At 36.8% G+C, this 16,788-nt stretch overlaps 2 protein-coding genes across 4 annotated transcripts; one reads left to right on the plus strand and one right to left on the minus strand.

Moving 5' to 3' along the window:
• Nucleotides 1-2,224: 2,224 nt before the first annotated feature.
• LOC111267406 (uncharacterized) lies at nt 2,225-9,068 on the plus strand. 3 transcript variants are annotated; one of them, XR_002684600.2, is made up of 10 exons: nt 2,225-2,332; nt 2,439-2,674; nt 2,989-3,210; nt 3,301-3,431; nt 3,577-3,709; nt 4,421-4,592; nt 4,760-4,847; nt 4,968-5,055; nt 6,970-7,106; nt 7,575-9,068. XR_002684600.2 is itself a non-coding variant. In XM_022845643.2 (9 exons), the coding sequence occupies exons 1-9, from the start codon at nt 2,281-2,283 to the stop codon at nt 6,973-6,975; spliced, it is 1,128 nt and encodes a 375-aa protein (XP_022701378.1). In that variant the 5' UTR covers nt 2,225-2,280; the 3' UTR covers nt 6,976-9,068. The 3 variants fall into 3 exon arrangements, 2 of the variants coding, with proteins under 2 accessions (XP_022701378.1, XP_022701377.1); XM_022845643.2 differs by having other exon boundaries at nt 6,970-9,068; XM_022845642.2 differs by lacking the exons at nt 6,970-7,106; nt 7,575-9,068 and adding an exon at nt 5,172-5,666 and having other exon boundaries at nt 2,226-2,332.
• On the minus strand, nt 8,936-16,709 carry LOC111267405 (uncharacterized). Its single transcript, XM_022845641.2, has 8 exons — nt 16,565-16,709; nt 14,611-14,817; nt 14,190-14,492; nt 11,306-12,022; nt 10,798-11,219; nt 10,182-10,614; nt 9,929-10,028; nt 8,936-9,606 (listed from the first exon to the last, which is right to left on the minus strand). The coding sequence occupies exons 2-8, from the start codon at nt 14,815-14,817 to the stop codon at nt 9,383-9,385; spliced, it is 2,406 nt and encodes an 801-aa protein (XP_022701376.1). The 5' UTR covers nt 16,565-16,709; the 3' UTR covers nt 8,936-9,382.
• Between the last annotated feature and the right edge of the window lie 79 nt (nt 16,710-16,788).

The following is a 16,788-nucleotide window of genomic DNA, read 5'->3' on the forward strand; positions in this document are numbered from 1 at the left end:
TTATTCAATTACGTATGAAGGGTCATTTAAAGAATACGTAATTCTCATGTCGTGCCTTGGCTGCCCTAGTGGCTATATATACATACAACGTATTAGCGAAACTAAATTGCACTATATAAAACAAACAAACTTCCTTGATTAACTGATTTCGCTTTTGTGTGTTAGTCAGACTAAACTGTTAAATTCAAAATTTGTATAGGAGCTTATATAGAAATCAGAAACGAAGCTGTCTACTTTATGGAACAACGCGGTTAATCCAGAAGGAAAAAGGTTATTTTGTCTCAGTCCATATAAACTAACTTTGCCCCTTTCTTTACTACCTTCCCCAACTTTACACAAGTTGCGAACCTTCCATTAGCTTTCTTACGTAAAGGGAAGGGTGAGCATACGAATCTATCAAAATATGGCAATTTCAACATTTCACAGGACAACAAGAGATTCTTGAGGTAAAAAGCGCGACGCTTTGTAATAACCAATCATCATCGATTGAAGAAAAAACACGACTTCTGAAAACTAATCCTAAAAAGTAAACGAATTCCATACGAAACGTAAGAAGTTGAAGATGCTAATAGATGACGAGTACATGACAAAATGATATAGCATTATAAACCAAAAATAATTATAAGAAATAAAAACCTTCATTTCATTACATTTTTTTATAATCCATTCACACTTTATACTCACGAAATCGGTTTACTTTGTTGCGTCTTAACATGTTTAGATTTATAGTTTTTTGGTCTAAAATATTTTTTATTTTTAATATATTATTTTCAATAAAATGTCGGAATAACCTTAGGACCATAACTTGTGAAACGATTTTTATCGTCAGGCAATACTCATCTAAAGCAATTGTGAACAACTCGAGCATTAGAACCGGGAAAAGGCAGCAATAACCAAAAAAATACAACGAGCACTTTCCTCGGCATTTATATGTTACATGCAATTTTTAAAAATAAAAATCCTATTTCAGAGAATCTGAAACATATCGCTCAAAAAATAACATAAGCTGTTGTTAATTAAGTGTTTTTAAATAAAATATTATTGCTTATTTTTATTCTAAAAGCTATTTAAAGAACCGTACTACGATCGGCATTTTTACCATATTGCTACTTCTACTGACCTCAGCTAAAATTTATGATTATTTTGTCGTAGGAAAGATATACATATATACATAAAAGACAACTGTACTATTGTCGTTTGAATATTTCACGTAACTTTAGTTGCGATACATATATGGTAAGTGTTACAGGCTAATAGAACTATTAAGAATAGCTCCAAAACACCTTTTCCCTTTAGGTATATCTAATCAAGTAATATCATTTAATAAGGTTGAATGATTCTGAATGTTATAAAAGCATGCTTTAGAAAGTAGCATATCTTCACCTAGATCTGGCCGCCGAAATACATACTTGATATATTAATATTTACTTTTAAGTAACTCACCGTTTTTTCTGAACATTTTTATAGAATGGCTTATATAATGTTATGCATGCAGTGTTGCACCACCTAATACAAGTCGCCTACAGTATATTAGAGTTTTTTATTTTTTTTATTTAGATTTTTATTATTTACCAAACAGACGATGTCAATAGATCTCATTATCATTATTATTATTATTAAGAATAGAAGTATTCAGAGGTCGCTGCTTTGAGCCACGCAAGCGATATATGCTACAGGATAAGTGATATTGACTAACGGAATAAAAATATACTATTATTAAGTTACCGAAAGAGCTATAGGTCATTGGTTCACTGCTAGCCTGCATAAACATATGTCGCCTAATTATTTCGGAAATAACATTAACCAAAAACCACGAATCTCATTGTTATGATGAAGTAAGGTCTCAATCGAAACAGCATAGCTGCCAAATTAATGTAAAGCATTATCATTATTCTCTAAAAAATTTTAGTGTGTATTATCTTCTGAAACTTGCGAAACCTTAATAAAGCCTGGTTATATGGGTTAGGGCGCTTTTTCAACTACGTTGGCTCAGGCCCTTTACTTATTTATTTCTTACGTCTACTTGATTATTCCCGCTTTACGAAGGTGACCTCTAATGTGAAAAATCTCACGGCGCTGGTAGAACATCCTCATGCCAGCTTTGTAGGCGTGTACATTGTAATGATATACATGCTCCATAGAGTGAAAGCACCGAACAAGACAAAACGCTCCTTTCCCTCTGTTCGCTTTCCACCTTGCGTGACCATATCGACTTGTTTGTCTGTCCAGGAAACAGTCAATCTTTTGACACGTCGCGAGAAAGAGCAAAGGTAAACAGCGATGCTGCTCATTGCCGCCTTCTTGATTATAAGAAGTCTTAGCTGTGCGGACAGTAAGTACCGTGTGTCGTAAGAACAACACATCGGAAATAACTTCACGATATTATGAGTTTATACCATGCCCAACACATATTAGAAAATTACATTTCATTGTTATAGGTCACTCGGTGGCGACAGGGGCCCCGAGGACGTCCGAACTCAATATTGAACGACTATCTAGCATCGTCAACGAACTTCTAAATTCAACTACAGATGATCTCGATCCATCACTTATTTTGCAAAATTTTGTCAAGCATCCACTTCTCATCAGCAATTTCACTGTTCCTGTTGCAAGCGTTCAAATACAATGCTTTGGAGTACTTGTTCACGGGCTTAATACAGTACAGATTCATGAGGTATGTACGCGCACGCAAGAGTCAATTAACTGGTTCTGTTATCGAGTTCATCGAGCGATTACCAAGTATGAACGGCGAACTTCCCAACTCAAGAAAAATTACCTCGACCCGTGACTTATTTTCCAAAACTTTTCAGCAATTTACTGTTCATTAGCAACTTTACTGTGCCTATCATAAACGTTAAATGGGCAACGCCTTGCAGAACTTGGTGAAGGGCTCAGCAAAGCATATGTTAACGAGGTATGCAGGTGCACGTAAAAAGTTTACTGATTGGCTTTCAATCTAATCAGACTATACTGTTTTCTTTCATCCAGGCAATGGCGAATATCTCTGGTCAATTTTTAACCTTTTCCCTCTTAGTCCCATTTGTGCAGCTAACTGGACAGCAGCGCACATCTGGGTACGTGTCATTTGTTCCTGTTGACACTGGCGGAAATCTCCAATTAAATGTGACGGATGTTGCCATCACAGGTAACGCTTCTCTGAAGAATTCGCCACAAAGTTTACACGTGGGAGCTATACATGCACAGTTGGAGGTGAGCACCTGTTAAGCATTGAATAACAACATGCCTACCCTGCTTTCATAGATATAGTCTTTAATGAGCGTTCACTCCATCCCTCATCAGGTTGGCGATGTATCTCTTGGCATGGACGGGTTATCTGAGCTGACAGCAAGTCTGTTCAATTTTGTTGGTAAAGAAATCTTTGACTATACAAAGCATTCGATGCTCGATGATTTTCAGCAGGCTATGACCAGGTATGCGCCAAAGGTAATAAAGCACTATTTTTTTAAAATTAATTATTCAATTTTTATTAAGTATTTTAATAATTTCATAATAACTCATCATTATAATTTTAAATTGCAAAAAACTAATTAAGGCAGTCTGTTATACTAATTTTAGATATGCAAATGAAGAGATCCTCGGTAAAATTCCTGTAAATCTATCAAGATTCGAACATGACAAGCAACTCATCGACTCGATTGTGGCACAAACCTGCTATATGCTTGTGGCTAGAAGCCATGATCCTCAAAAGGTATAATGTTAAAAAAATTACATTGAGTTAGGTTTAATCAAATATCAAGCAAAAAAGGTCTTTATTAAGGAAACTATTTGAATTTGTCGACGTTAGCGCTTATTGTGTTCACATACAAAATCGTCGTTCTGGACTAAAAAATAATGTTATATGTAAGCAGCACCAAGTTCAACTTCATATTACGAGACAGACACGTCAGAGCTTACCTGGCAAACGAGGTAAAATCGTAATTTTTTGAGTTCGGTAGGTGATGAATAGGTCCAGACACCTCTTTATATAACTGCCTTGTGCACCTGTTGACTGGTACTTCTTTATCCATAGAAAAGATTTCGAAGCCAGTCTACAAAAAAGTAAAGACAGTGGCAGAAAATTAGACTTGCCGACAAAAGCGATGAAATCAGTTCTTAGTGTGAGGAAAATTGAGTTATTTTATAGGCAGTTTTCACTTGTTTTCATATTGTATACTTCAGCAGGCTTAAGATTCTTATGAAATTAGTGATGCCTGTATCTCTGTATACTGTAGTTTTGATACAAATAGTATTACGATTACCTCATTAATAGAACTGGCACAATGATTTTAAGATATTGCCCATATTATATTGTCTATTATTGAGTGAATATCTGACATAACGGAATGTAATTATATAGAGACAGATGATAAAGTCCGATTACTTTTAGCAAACACGTAATATTGGGACTTAATAATTCTAGTTAAAACCATACCAGGCATCTGTGGACCGTATGTTTATACAAGGGGAAGTGCTCGTCACCAACGCCACCTTATCAGGCCTGGCAACTCTCCGTCGCACAGGAGATGTCCTTGTACTCTATTCAAACCGTACGCTGATCTTAGAAGCGAATTTTGGTTTCGCTAACCTCAGCAGTAAGTTCACAATTTTTTAAAAGCATCGGGACGTAATATCCATCGATTACAGAGTATTATTGTTATTATACCATACCGAATCTCTCACATAGTGCATAACGTGCACTATGTGAAAGTTTTAAGATGGCCTTGTTTTGAAGATTTAAAGACGGCTGATCCTTTTGCAGCTACATTTGCATGGACAACAAAATTACTTGGTATCGGACCAAAGGGATTCGCCGAACTTACAGTTAGTGATACCAATATGAATATGAGGTAAGTGTAGCCAACTGGTTTGTTTCGTTTTTCGGCTAAAAACTTTTTGCGTTCATTCATTGGGCATCATTAAGTTAAATCTTTGGCGTTGCTTTCTAATTAGTTTCACGTTCCACGCAGGCTCCTTTTACCCTTGCGTCGTGATGCTAAGCTGCAGGTAGATCATGTTGAATTTTCACGCATCGGTCACGTGGTCGCCGATATCCAGGTAAGCTTTACGCTAAGCGTGGAAGACGGTGCTTTGCATTCAGGAAACAATTTGTCAGTTTTTATATTGATATTGTTGTGAATGCACTACCATTCTAATCATTGTGATATTGACAGGGTCTCGGAACAGGAGATGCAGTGGGCGAGATCGTGCTCAATCTCGTATCAAATACCTTTAAATATGACCTCGCACATTTCATTATGAGTATAGCCCGCGAACGCATACAAGATGAGATCAACGGCATCGACATTTCTCAACTCTCTCAGAAAATTAATGAATAATGGATTAAACCTGCAAACACTTAGTGTCTCATTTAGGACTGATCATAATTTTTCAGATCTATGTTAACATAATTGCACAACATTCTGCAGCAATAGCCCATGCAAAATGTCGTAGGGTAGCTTAAATGCATAGAGAAAACATAAGTCTCTTTAACTGTGAATTAAGGGTCAGGACCTCCATTTTATGCAGAAATAGTGAAAAAATGATCATAAAAAGTAACATTTTTTACCGGAAAATTGACACAGAAGTGAAACAACCTGATAACATTTTTTAGAGGATTTAAGTAGATTATCTTATTTCTGAATAAACCTGCGCAGTCACATATTTTAGTTCAGTTTTTTTCAATTGAATTTACCTTTATCGATACAAAGGCTAGACATGCGCAATAATCGGTAAATATTCTTACTACGCACAGCATCACACACATATATAGTGTTCTAAAATATAGCAGTTTAATTTGCTAAATTCTACTAACACGTGCCAGATAAAAAGGATATTCGCTTGGCTAGTTCGAACAGTCCCTGAAACTCAAACCGCCACTTGACGCTATATTAAGCAACTAATTTATACAGGGTGTCTCAGCTTGTTTTCTATGAATACTTATCCTTTTGTCACTTGCTTTAAAAAGCTCACTTATACGCCGTCCAATGTTTTAATGTCTTTTTGTACGGCCGCCATGCTTATGCGAAAATATTCGCCCTTTTTCAATAAAACCGTTAAAAAATTAGGCTTATCCTTATAACAACGGATTTCACAATACTGGTTATACGTTAATTAAAATCAAAATCCACTCACGTTTCAACTACCAGGTTATTTATTGATATAATTCATTGTAAGTATTGTGGGAATTAGTAAGTGACTGTCGAGTTCACGCCCCGCGGGTAGATGCTTCTGGTGAAAAAAGTATATTTTTGACACCTAGTTGGCCTTAAAAAAGATCGCATCTTGCACTCACCGTGCGGATCTCGCACTTACAAATTATAACCTTCTTATTACTACAAGGAAAATCAACAGTATATTAGACAATGAAGAAAATCTTAAAGGCTAGCTGGATGAATTCCTCAATACCACATATGACTATCATTGACAAAACAGAACAGATAAGTCAGTATTGTTATCATTTGTATCGCTGAGTTTACCGTAGCCGCGAGCAAGTACAAACGAGAGACACTCTTCAAAGTACTAATACCAATATCACTTTATCGTTATGAAAATTGTATACAACAATATCGACCAAACCCTACCACTAATACTAAATCAACTGAAAGCTAATATTATATCCTCCCGATTCCTGGTGTCAGTGGACAATAGGATCCTTTTAGAACAAGATTATCAGAAGATTCCTTCTAATTATATGAGCGAAGATGAGCTATCGGCCAAAGTCTTTGTGCTGGATGAACCCCTACTGAAATTATGAAGTGCTTTTATTATCTAAAATTAACCGTTTATTGTATTTAGATGAGTCTACTTTTGTTGGGAAGATAGAACGAGATTTTCACACACCACAATGGGAGAAGCATGACAGGAAACCCACCCATAAACTAGAACAAATTAATTTCCTCTTGTTTCACACATAAGTAGATCATGCATCTTTGACAATTTTGACCTTGCGCTACACGTCTATTTGTCTAGATTTGACCCACGGTAAATGGAACGGCACGGATCCTTTACGAGAAGCTTAGATAAATGCCTTATGCCATCAAAGCAGAAGCTCTCTTAGGACGATAAAGCGAAGAGGCTTTGTGGGTGTCATTTGCTCTCGAGTTTCCGTAAGTACGAAACAGTAGACCGTCTTTGATACAGCAGTGAAAAGAAACTTGAATGCGGAAATCAATACGCAGAAACTTCCACTGGTTTGCTCATGACCCAGGAGGTGTCTATACCATGGGTAACTGTATGTTTGCGAAAAGCTTTTTTTATTAGTTTATTTGCGCACGTGAAACTTACTTTTTTTAATAGTAATTCTAATGTGCACTTTTTTGCTTTATTCGCTTGTTTCATTTAGATGCAGCTTATAGGCCAGCGACATCAAGTGTGTCTGGATTCATTTTGTACATATATATCAACTTTTTCAAATATTTGCTTCATAACTAGGTCGCCTATGCAGGCGAAATTATATTTACAAAAATTAGCAGAGGATACTCTTTTATAACGATCTTGAAAACGCTAGATTTTTTTTTACAACAACTGTCGTTTAGAGGTTCAGAGTTTACAACTAATTGTACATTACTCTTTAGGCATGCTGCGGCCTCCACCTGACTGGGCCAGCAAAGAAATCCGACTGCCACATGCGGGCATACGGAAACCTCACATCATTTATGCACAACCTAGAAGGAAGTAAAGTAACCGTCTGCCGCGGAAGCTATTGTCGGACGTTTTTTTTTAAACTAAACTACTCATCGTTCTCGTTACAGAAAGATGTTGAAAGACTTCTTACGCCCGAAACTGGATGGGTCTTATTTACAATACGTGGTTTTGACAAAACTGTGCCGAAATTCACGGAAAGCATTCACTAATACCGCACTGCTCATGCGACGCCACATTACAACAGTTCTTCATATCGATTTTTTCAAATAGTAAAATGGAGCTAGATTTTTTAGAATTGGTGAACTTCATCCAAGTGACGTAAGGTTTTGATACAGAGGCAAACATTATTGTTTCTAGTGTGACTTTTATATTGTAAAAATTCGATAAACTGGTATTATTTATCACACATAGAAATTGCATTAAAGTGCACAAAGGAAAAGATATTATGTATATATACATTCTGAATAATTCAGTGTCGAAACCATGTTAAATAACACCAATGGAGTTCGTATGAGCACTGCAATGAAAACGGAGTTGGCAAAAATTCTTGTTTATACTTGAAAACAACCCTATAACGTCTAATGTAAAGTGTCTCCCAATAATGTTTGAGAATTTATAAAGAACTATGAACATTGTAATGTTGATGAAACATAATCATGTAAATGTTACATAGCTTTAGATCTATGCGATGACTACAAAATAGATATTGGAACAATATTTCAACTTACTGCCATTAAAATGGAATATGGTATTTTCTCAGAAAAAAACGTCAATGATTTAAAAATACAGATTTTCTCACATTTCGTATTTACTTGGTTTTTCGAGTGGAAAGAAAATTGCATTCAGTTTTGAAAGGCAAGGTTAGTTTCACCATGAGATCTCAGAAGCACCGTAATAGGGTAACATAATTGTTTTAATGAAGCGACGGATTAACACTATTATAGCGGCGGGTCAATTTCGGCGGTAGGACGGCTAATCGATAGGAGAAACGGAACTGTAAAAACTAACGAAGATAACGCAACTGATCAATCGAACCGCTACGCTAAACTAAGCCGACTGAGATTGAACTATCTAAAACTCAGCCCAAGTTTGATTGAAGCTATATAGTATTTACTTCACTCTACTACATATGTGCAGAACGAGGAACGTGGAAGAAAATAATGAATATGAGTTTTAAATAGCCATTAAAAGCGTACTAATGTGTGGTTTAAAGGCTGTCACCTCAGCCATGCAATGACAAATGCCACTCGTCCTAATATTACTAAATAATCCTACACGCAAAAAACAACGATTTCATAAACATATATATCCACAACACAGCGTTTATTACATATCCTCAGTTAACACACATACATTACGCATCAGTTTAATTGTACAGAATTTCATGTTCATTACCGTACAATAGAGTGTGATAGTAATATTCACTGTCATTTCTTTACTTTGTATACTCTATTTACATTTTGAGAGAATAATCAACAGTAGACTTAGCTATAAAAGCCTTCAGCAACATCATAATGATCCTAAAAAGCATGAGAGGATTCTAAAGGATTTAAACCCCATTATAATCTAGGGCTCTGTATATAATCGAACAGTTAGGCACACATTAGCCTATGCCCTGTCGCTCAAGCGAACATTAGTTTTTCTCCCTTCTTTTAATTTTTCTTAAACTTCCTAATTTATTTACCTAAAAATAAAGAAGCATGGAAAGACGCAGCCTCTGTTGTGTGACGATGACAATCTATCGGGAGGCCGCGGTTGTAGTCGTGATGACGTGCGAAGGTGTTCTGCTCTGTCCTTCGGGAAATTGTCGAATGACGGTTGCCCATTCTCCGGTGGCATAATTCATTTCAAAATGAGTCTGCACGAGCATTGCGCGCAGCGATCCGTCAGCCTGCTGAACCACCTGCCTATCTTCATTCAGCACAATTGTAATCACGTCACCTAAAGTAGGACAGGGATTTTCTGAAAAATAACAAAGATCGGAAACAAAGATTAATTATCATTTAGTCGTAAAGTGATTGTATCAAAAATTATATTTTCTTTGATAAGAAGGCATGATTAGGTTCTCATTGCGTTTACGTCTAGAGCTTCGTAATAATAAGGGAGTCGCAGAACTTCTCTATCTTCCAAATGTATCTCATAAATAAGTATGCAAACAAATAACACTTGTAGTAAACTTTGACAGGGATAAGAACTAGCAACTAGCAATATATCATATGCATTAAAAAATTTGCCGAATAGTTAACAAGTTTCTATACTTTGTAAAACATTAAGCAGTGCTCACGTCGATTTCCTGCGATAAACCCAAGAATAAGTGCTTTCTCGGATCGTGTCACCTTGTTTGAATTTTTGAACATTTCCTGAGCCTCATTAAACTGAGTTTGCTGTAAGCAAAACAAGAATTTTTTTTAGTTACATTGCGTGAACTACTCATTGAACTGTTACATAAACGTATAGAAAACATGTTTTGATCAATTGAAAACATCATTGTATTTATAAATACAAACAGAAATTTTAGTATTTGGCACTTAACGTACTGATATTGAATATGGTACTATTGTGGCCTGTTGTGTTGTTTGCTGTTGAACAACGGTAGGGGTGCGAATAACGAGACGTTGTTGCTGCACGCGTGAGCCATTTGACTGCTGCTGAGCTTGCTGTTGTACTCCTGGCTGTGTCGTCTGAACCAGTTGCTGTGTTGTTTGTTGCAAGCCAGTTGTTACCTGCTGTTGCTGGAGATGGCCAACACCCACGCCCAATTGTTGCAACTGTTGCACGCCAACATGCAGCTGTTGTACATTGCCAGTTTGCACAAGTTGAGGGCCCTGCACGGCTTGTCTAATCACATACTGCGTACCGTTAGCACCTTGTACCAGCTGTCCAGTAGTACTGGCCGCTGTTGTCGTACCTCCAGCTGTCGCTTGGTTTACAACGACGTGACTTTGGCCATACCCACCGGTTGAGATGAAACTGAGAGGTCACACGGAATGTTAACATTTCGTATTATGTGAATAATAGAAAAAAGGCAGTTTGGTCAGGTTATGCCGTCTACGACAAAAATGCTTTTTAAGATCCGAATACAGACAAGAGGTAGACAGTAAGATATCTGAAACAGTAGGTACCACATTTAAGACCCGTTGTTCGTAACCATACCTTGCTGAGTTTGTGTTGGCAATTTGTTGGGTGGTAATCCTTTGTTGGATGACAGGAGAGGTATGTACGCTTTGTAATGCTCCAGACGCCGTTTGCACATAGGTGACTTGCTGGCCACTAAGTTGCTGCCCCACCTGGGTTACAGTTTGCACGGTCTGTGGAGAAGCATAGCTGGTTTGCTGTTGTGGTAATTGTTGTTGGATAGTTGATTGTTGGCTAGTTTGTTGAACAGTAAACGTTTGACCGGTTTGTAGTAGGACTGCCTGTGTTCCTGAAGAACCTGAATTGACTGAATTTTGCTGTGTCGTTGGTGAGGAATCTCCTGACTGTGTTCGGAGCCCATACGACGCTTGAGACGCAGTCTGCAGGAGACTATTTGAGACTAAAGTCGATGCCGCATATGATGGCCGGTTCTCCACAATCTGAAATTTCCATACGACGTAATCTTAAATACATGTCGGAATCCTATTTTATTTATATTTGTAATTAATTGAGAAACCAAACGTACTTGATTGGGCGAAACGACTAGTTGTGTAGTTGCTGTAAATTTGCTCGTTGGATTTCCGTTACCAGCTTGAGGCTGCACCGACGAAGGCGGTGTTTGTGGTGTTGTTGGCGTAGAAGGTGTTCCTGATACTTGAGCATATTGCGGAGTGTGTACTGGGGTTTTGGACGCTGCTGGGGCTGCAGGCACCTTCGAAATAGATGGTATAGCCCCGTAGGCGGGTGTTGCGGGCGCAGCTGGAGAGGGCGCTGCCATGGATGATGATAATAATCCAGCAGCGTAGTCAGGCGTTGCGGGTGTGGTGGGAGTTGTAGGTGTAGTAACCGGTGTTTCCTCGTCCGTCCCTGGCGCAGCTTCTTCCTTTTTGTCTTCTTTTCCAACTCCAGCTTTTACACCGGTTGGCAATACCTCTTCGTCGCCTCCTTTTCGACGTCTTTTGGCATCCCTACCTATTGGTTGTTCACCAATCTCAAGCAACTTTATTCCCGATTCTTTCCTATTGGGCGTTTTGCTAAGGGGTAAATTCGAACGATGATTTAGAGACGAAATAGGTGACCGGAAGGATCCACCGCTGAGACGATTCGAGGGAAGGCCGCGCAAAGGGCTATCGGCACTTAACTTGCTGTACCCACGACAGCGAATTGGTACCGAGCTTAAACTTGAAACTGTTCGCTTTGTGTTTTGTGCCTCGCGCGCTTTCTGAAGATACTCATGTTTTACCTACATTGGAAGAACAGATGAAAAAGGATATTTGAAAACGTACTTTTCAAGCCATTGCTTGTTTGAGCAAAATTACTAGTGCATAAACAAGTTTGGAACACTTATTACGACTTGTTACGAGTTATTGATATATTGAACTACAGTATCGTTAGTCGCACAAAATAATTGAGCAAGCTCATTGTAACATATCGCTTAGTACATGTAGTGCTAAGGCTCTGATCGTGTTGGAGAAGAACAGCAAAATGTTTGCAAGTAAAGTGTACTACTAAAAATTGAAACGTTTAAGATAATTTGCATAACATCACTCAAACAGTAATGGTATAAATGACTCGATAATGAAATTTGTCTACTTGATATTACTCTGAAAATAAAGGCTCTCAGATAACATATTGGGATACCCATTATATAGTGAGGTAGCTACATTCAAAAAGGGGCTATAAATAGCATTACGGGCTACAAATGGAGCTAAATTTCTTCAATTCTTGACATCGTAAGTTTTGATAATATGTTTAATATAACATAACATATAATACTATGCATTACCTATTTTACGATTTTCTATACGTGCACGAGATGACATTATCACTACTAATAAAGTAAAAATAGTGGTATGTAACTGTTCGAAATAATAATTTAAAGCATAAGCTCTCTTTATTTACATAGCCTTCAGTAAATTTATAAACCCGTGCAGATTTTTTGACGAAGCATAATATTATGCTTCGAAGCATGGAATGATGTATTGTCTGTTATTTTCAGCCAGCCTCGTCGTATATCTATCTAAACAAGCTTCTTTTTGGTTCTTACTAGAAGAATGCTCATCCTTATAAAAAATGGCATTTATGGTCATGATAAGTTAGCCTATATACCTTGGTGTGCCTTCTAAAGGGTAGAATATATTTTTCTTAAGTACATAATTTGACGGAAAAAGGTTTTTAATAAATTAGAGGAATGGAATATTTTGCCAACGTTAAATAACTTCTGGGCATGCGTGCACACGAAAAAAATAGTGTTTGAGACCACTATAAGAAAAGCTCTATTCTTTTTAATCCATCGCTTAATTTTTCATCACGTTCGTGTAAAGAATGCAGTTTTTGCCCCAAAATTGCGACCCTACATAACGCTTAGCGATCTACTTCCCTTTTGAGATTGACCATTCTTCAATGCGCACTGCTCTAAGTGGCGAGGGTTGAGCCCCTTGCCAACCTTAAATTTCGACAGCACAATGTATTACTTATGCATCTTCCAACATCTTCCCTCATTAGAAAGTTTTTTTCCTTAGAACAAATGCGTTACCTCTGAATTCAAATCGGCACGAGCTTCTGGATTTACCTAATACAATATACGCTAGTATATAGATAATACTATTCTGTTACTTTTTCTTACTTAATCTGTAATTAGAGTTAATTACGCTGCAAGTCTAGTCAAATAAAATTTAACTCCATTTTTTGTTTTAAATTTAACAACCGGTTGCACTAAATTCCTCACTTAATTGTAGTTGTCTGATATGTCGATTAGAATGATACATCTTAAGCTGTTATCATGTTGCTTTAATTTGATTTACCTATTAGAATTGTTTGTCCTGCTACTTCGGTATACAATTCACTTGTTATTTTATATAAGTTACCCTTTTGTTATGAATTTTCAATACCAGTAAAAACATATTTACTCATATTGTGCTCCAACAACTACAGAAATTTCACTCACAGAAACTCTAAGAATAGCGTTGTTGTAATGAATATCATATTGTACTTTATAGAGAGAAAGAGGAAATTCTTTATGCTTATTGCTTAGTACAGTTTTAAAAAGTAAACTGTACTGAAACTTTATTCGAGTCGGATAAAGACCAGTTTCTAATATCTGAAATTCAGAAGCTATTTGAGAAAACAACACATAAACATGGAAGCAGACCCTTCAGTTATCACGTATTCATATAATCAGATATTTATATGAAACGTCTTTAATAACGTCCCTTAAAAATTTGCACAATTATTTATGATAAAGGCGTAAAGCACTATTAGAACTTATACCACTTAAAACGATACATATGGTCGAATTGTAATTATCGCTTTTGAAGTTTCGTAACATCTACTGATTATTTAACTTCGGAAAAATACGTTTAATTCATTGGCCATCTGGTTTTCATTTATTCCATACATTTGATACTCACCTGATAGCTTTTCGGATTTTTTTTAACGTTAAAATGCTTCGTGGGGATAGCAGGTTGACCAAGAAGAGCATTACTAGCGCTTTTATTCAGGTACAGGCACTCTTCCGGCAGAACTTGCTCAGATCCTCGGCTACGCACAAGTTTGCGGAGTTCGTTAAGCAGTTCACAAAAGCCACCAGATTCGGGATCGAGGAAAAGTGTGCCATCATCTGGATAAGTTCTCAGGAGGTCAGAAAGCATGGCCACCCAAGGGTCAGTGTCCTGACTTGCCTTTATGAGAATGGATTTCAGTTCTTGACTCCACTGGAATAAAGTAATAATTTTCGCAAGCATACTTATTCTAACCGTATCGCCTAAGTGCTATTAATTGCCATTTTTTCTGTATGCTCATAATCAAGTAACAACCTATATGATACTATACCTCAACCATATTTCGTAGTGGAATATGTAGAATTGCTAGAATAAGTTTTAACTTGACTTGACTTTGCAGATCAGGAAATATTTGAGGAATTTTTCGGAGAAGCTCGCGGTTAAGTTGCGAGCAAATCGAATGTGAGGACCAAAGGTCATTCGTGCCTAATTTATTATGTAGCCACAGCGAAGTGTCGCTATCTCGAACAGACGACATCTGCAAACAGAAATACCATTAATACTTAGAAGCAGTCCATCTAGCTATAGGGTAGGTGTGCTCAGGAAAAAAAATACTTGAAAAAAAAATGCTTGAAATGTTTTCGCTAAATCGAAATCAAACAACAAAAGAAAACTGCGCGAACTTCTGAATTTACTCAATACAATATTATTATATATAGTATAAAGATAATTCTGTCTTACTACTTTTTACTTGAGATGTATTTGGAGTTTGAATCCGCGCGTACGGTTATTATGCTGGATGTTGAATCGAATGAAATTGCGATATGATCCTGTCAACTGGTTGCACTAACTCCTTTACTTTACCGTTGTTGCCTGACATGTCTATTAAAATGATACGCTTAAGCTATTGTTACCTCACATTACTTGGTTCGCCTATTACAATTACATCCTTAGCGTTCCCTCATTACCCTATTTGAGTTATTCTGCTAGATTTTTTTGTCACTCCGCTAAACAATTGAACCGTTACCCTGATAAGTTATCCCTCTGTCGTTAACCTATTATTTCATAATAAAACTGTTTTCAGCTTTTAATATTAATATAAACAAGCCTTTGCTTATATCGTGCTCGAGAAATTGCGCAAGTTTAATATTCATTAACATAAGAATACAGTTCTTGTAAAGAGTACATACTGTATTTCATAAATGAAGTTTTGTTTTATACTTATTGCGTACACTTCTAGCTAATCTGCATTTTCAAGAGTTCTCCCGTATAACATATTCAACAGACTATTTTAATATGTCTGAGTTAAGCTTTTAGATTTATTTATTGTTAATATTAGTAGTTGTATTACGGAATAAGTTGTAATTCGACATCGATCAGGAAAATTCGAGTTACAGCATAATAACTTACAGCACCTAGTAAACGTAAAATATTAACACAAGGTTTGAATTTATCCAAGATATTAATTCATTTTTACGATTTTGCTATACTGCCATTTCCCAACACCCTGTCGTTATATTTTGTCGTCATTGTCCAAAATGTCAATAGAGACAATAGAGTACAAATTACCCACATCTAATATAAGCGCATAAGACGTTTTACACGTTGGTTCCATACTGCGTTACCATATTATGTTTACTGATACTGTAGCTTTTTTTTTGCTTGTAGTAGAATCTCTTTGTTCATTTTCGCATCTTATAAAAAAAATAGCAGCAATGGTCATCTAACGGTCTATTCAAGCTCTAATCTGCAAACACCTAAGCACCTCTGTGATTCACACGTTCACTATTTTTACACAATCGTTAGAAAACGCACTGCGTATTCCGTACCTTACGGACAACGTCGATGTTACTTGTCAAAGCATTCCGAAAGAAACAAAAGCGGTCCAGAGAAGATGAAGCGTTGACCATATCATGACTGGGTCCGTAGATTGAAGGTTACAGGTTTTTCATAAAGTTTCAAGAGAATTGAACTACGCTTAAGAACTTAGCACAATGTGACCATTTTGGCGGGAAAATGCGCACATAAAAAGTCAACGTTTCCTTAATAACCTTATACTTATGCTAAGAGCTTTAAATATAAAGCTATTGGAGTGTACGGACACTTTGTTCCTAAAACATGAAGTGCAGCATGTTATTATGCTGGGTCCAAATTCACCACATTTCAACTAAACCATTGTAAAAACATATTTATAATAGCTTAGAATCATAATATTGGACTCAGTTCTTGTAGTACGTTTTTTTAAGGTATAGTATTAGAGTATGTGTAGCCCAAGTGTAGCTCACCTTAGGATTGGGGTGCCTGAACGAGAATTTAGTCTGAACACTCTTCACACACTTAGAAGACTGTTAGCAAGTATATTAAGCAATCCATAAACGTTTGAAATAGAAATCATATAAATTTCAGGACATCGGTCTGTTGTTCGCAATGAACAAGATGGACGCACCTTTGTTTACCAACGTCGGTACCCCATATATTGGGGCGACTGTAAACGGCTCTGATATGTTAC

This window comes from Varroa jacobsoni, unplaced genomic scaffold (assembly GCF_002532875.2).
Source record: "Varroa jacobsoni isolate VJ856 unplaced genomic scaffold, vjacob_1.0 scaffold_1180, whole genome shotgun sequence".
In the NCBI taxonomy this organism is placed as follows: Eukaryota; Metazoa; Arthropoda; class Arachnida; order Mesostigmata; family Varroidae; genus Varroa; species Varroa jacobsoni.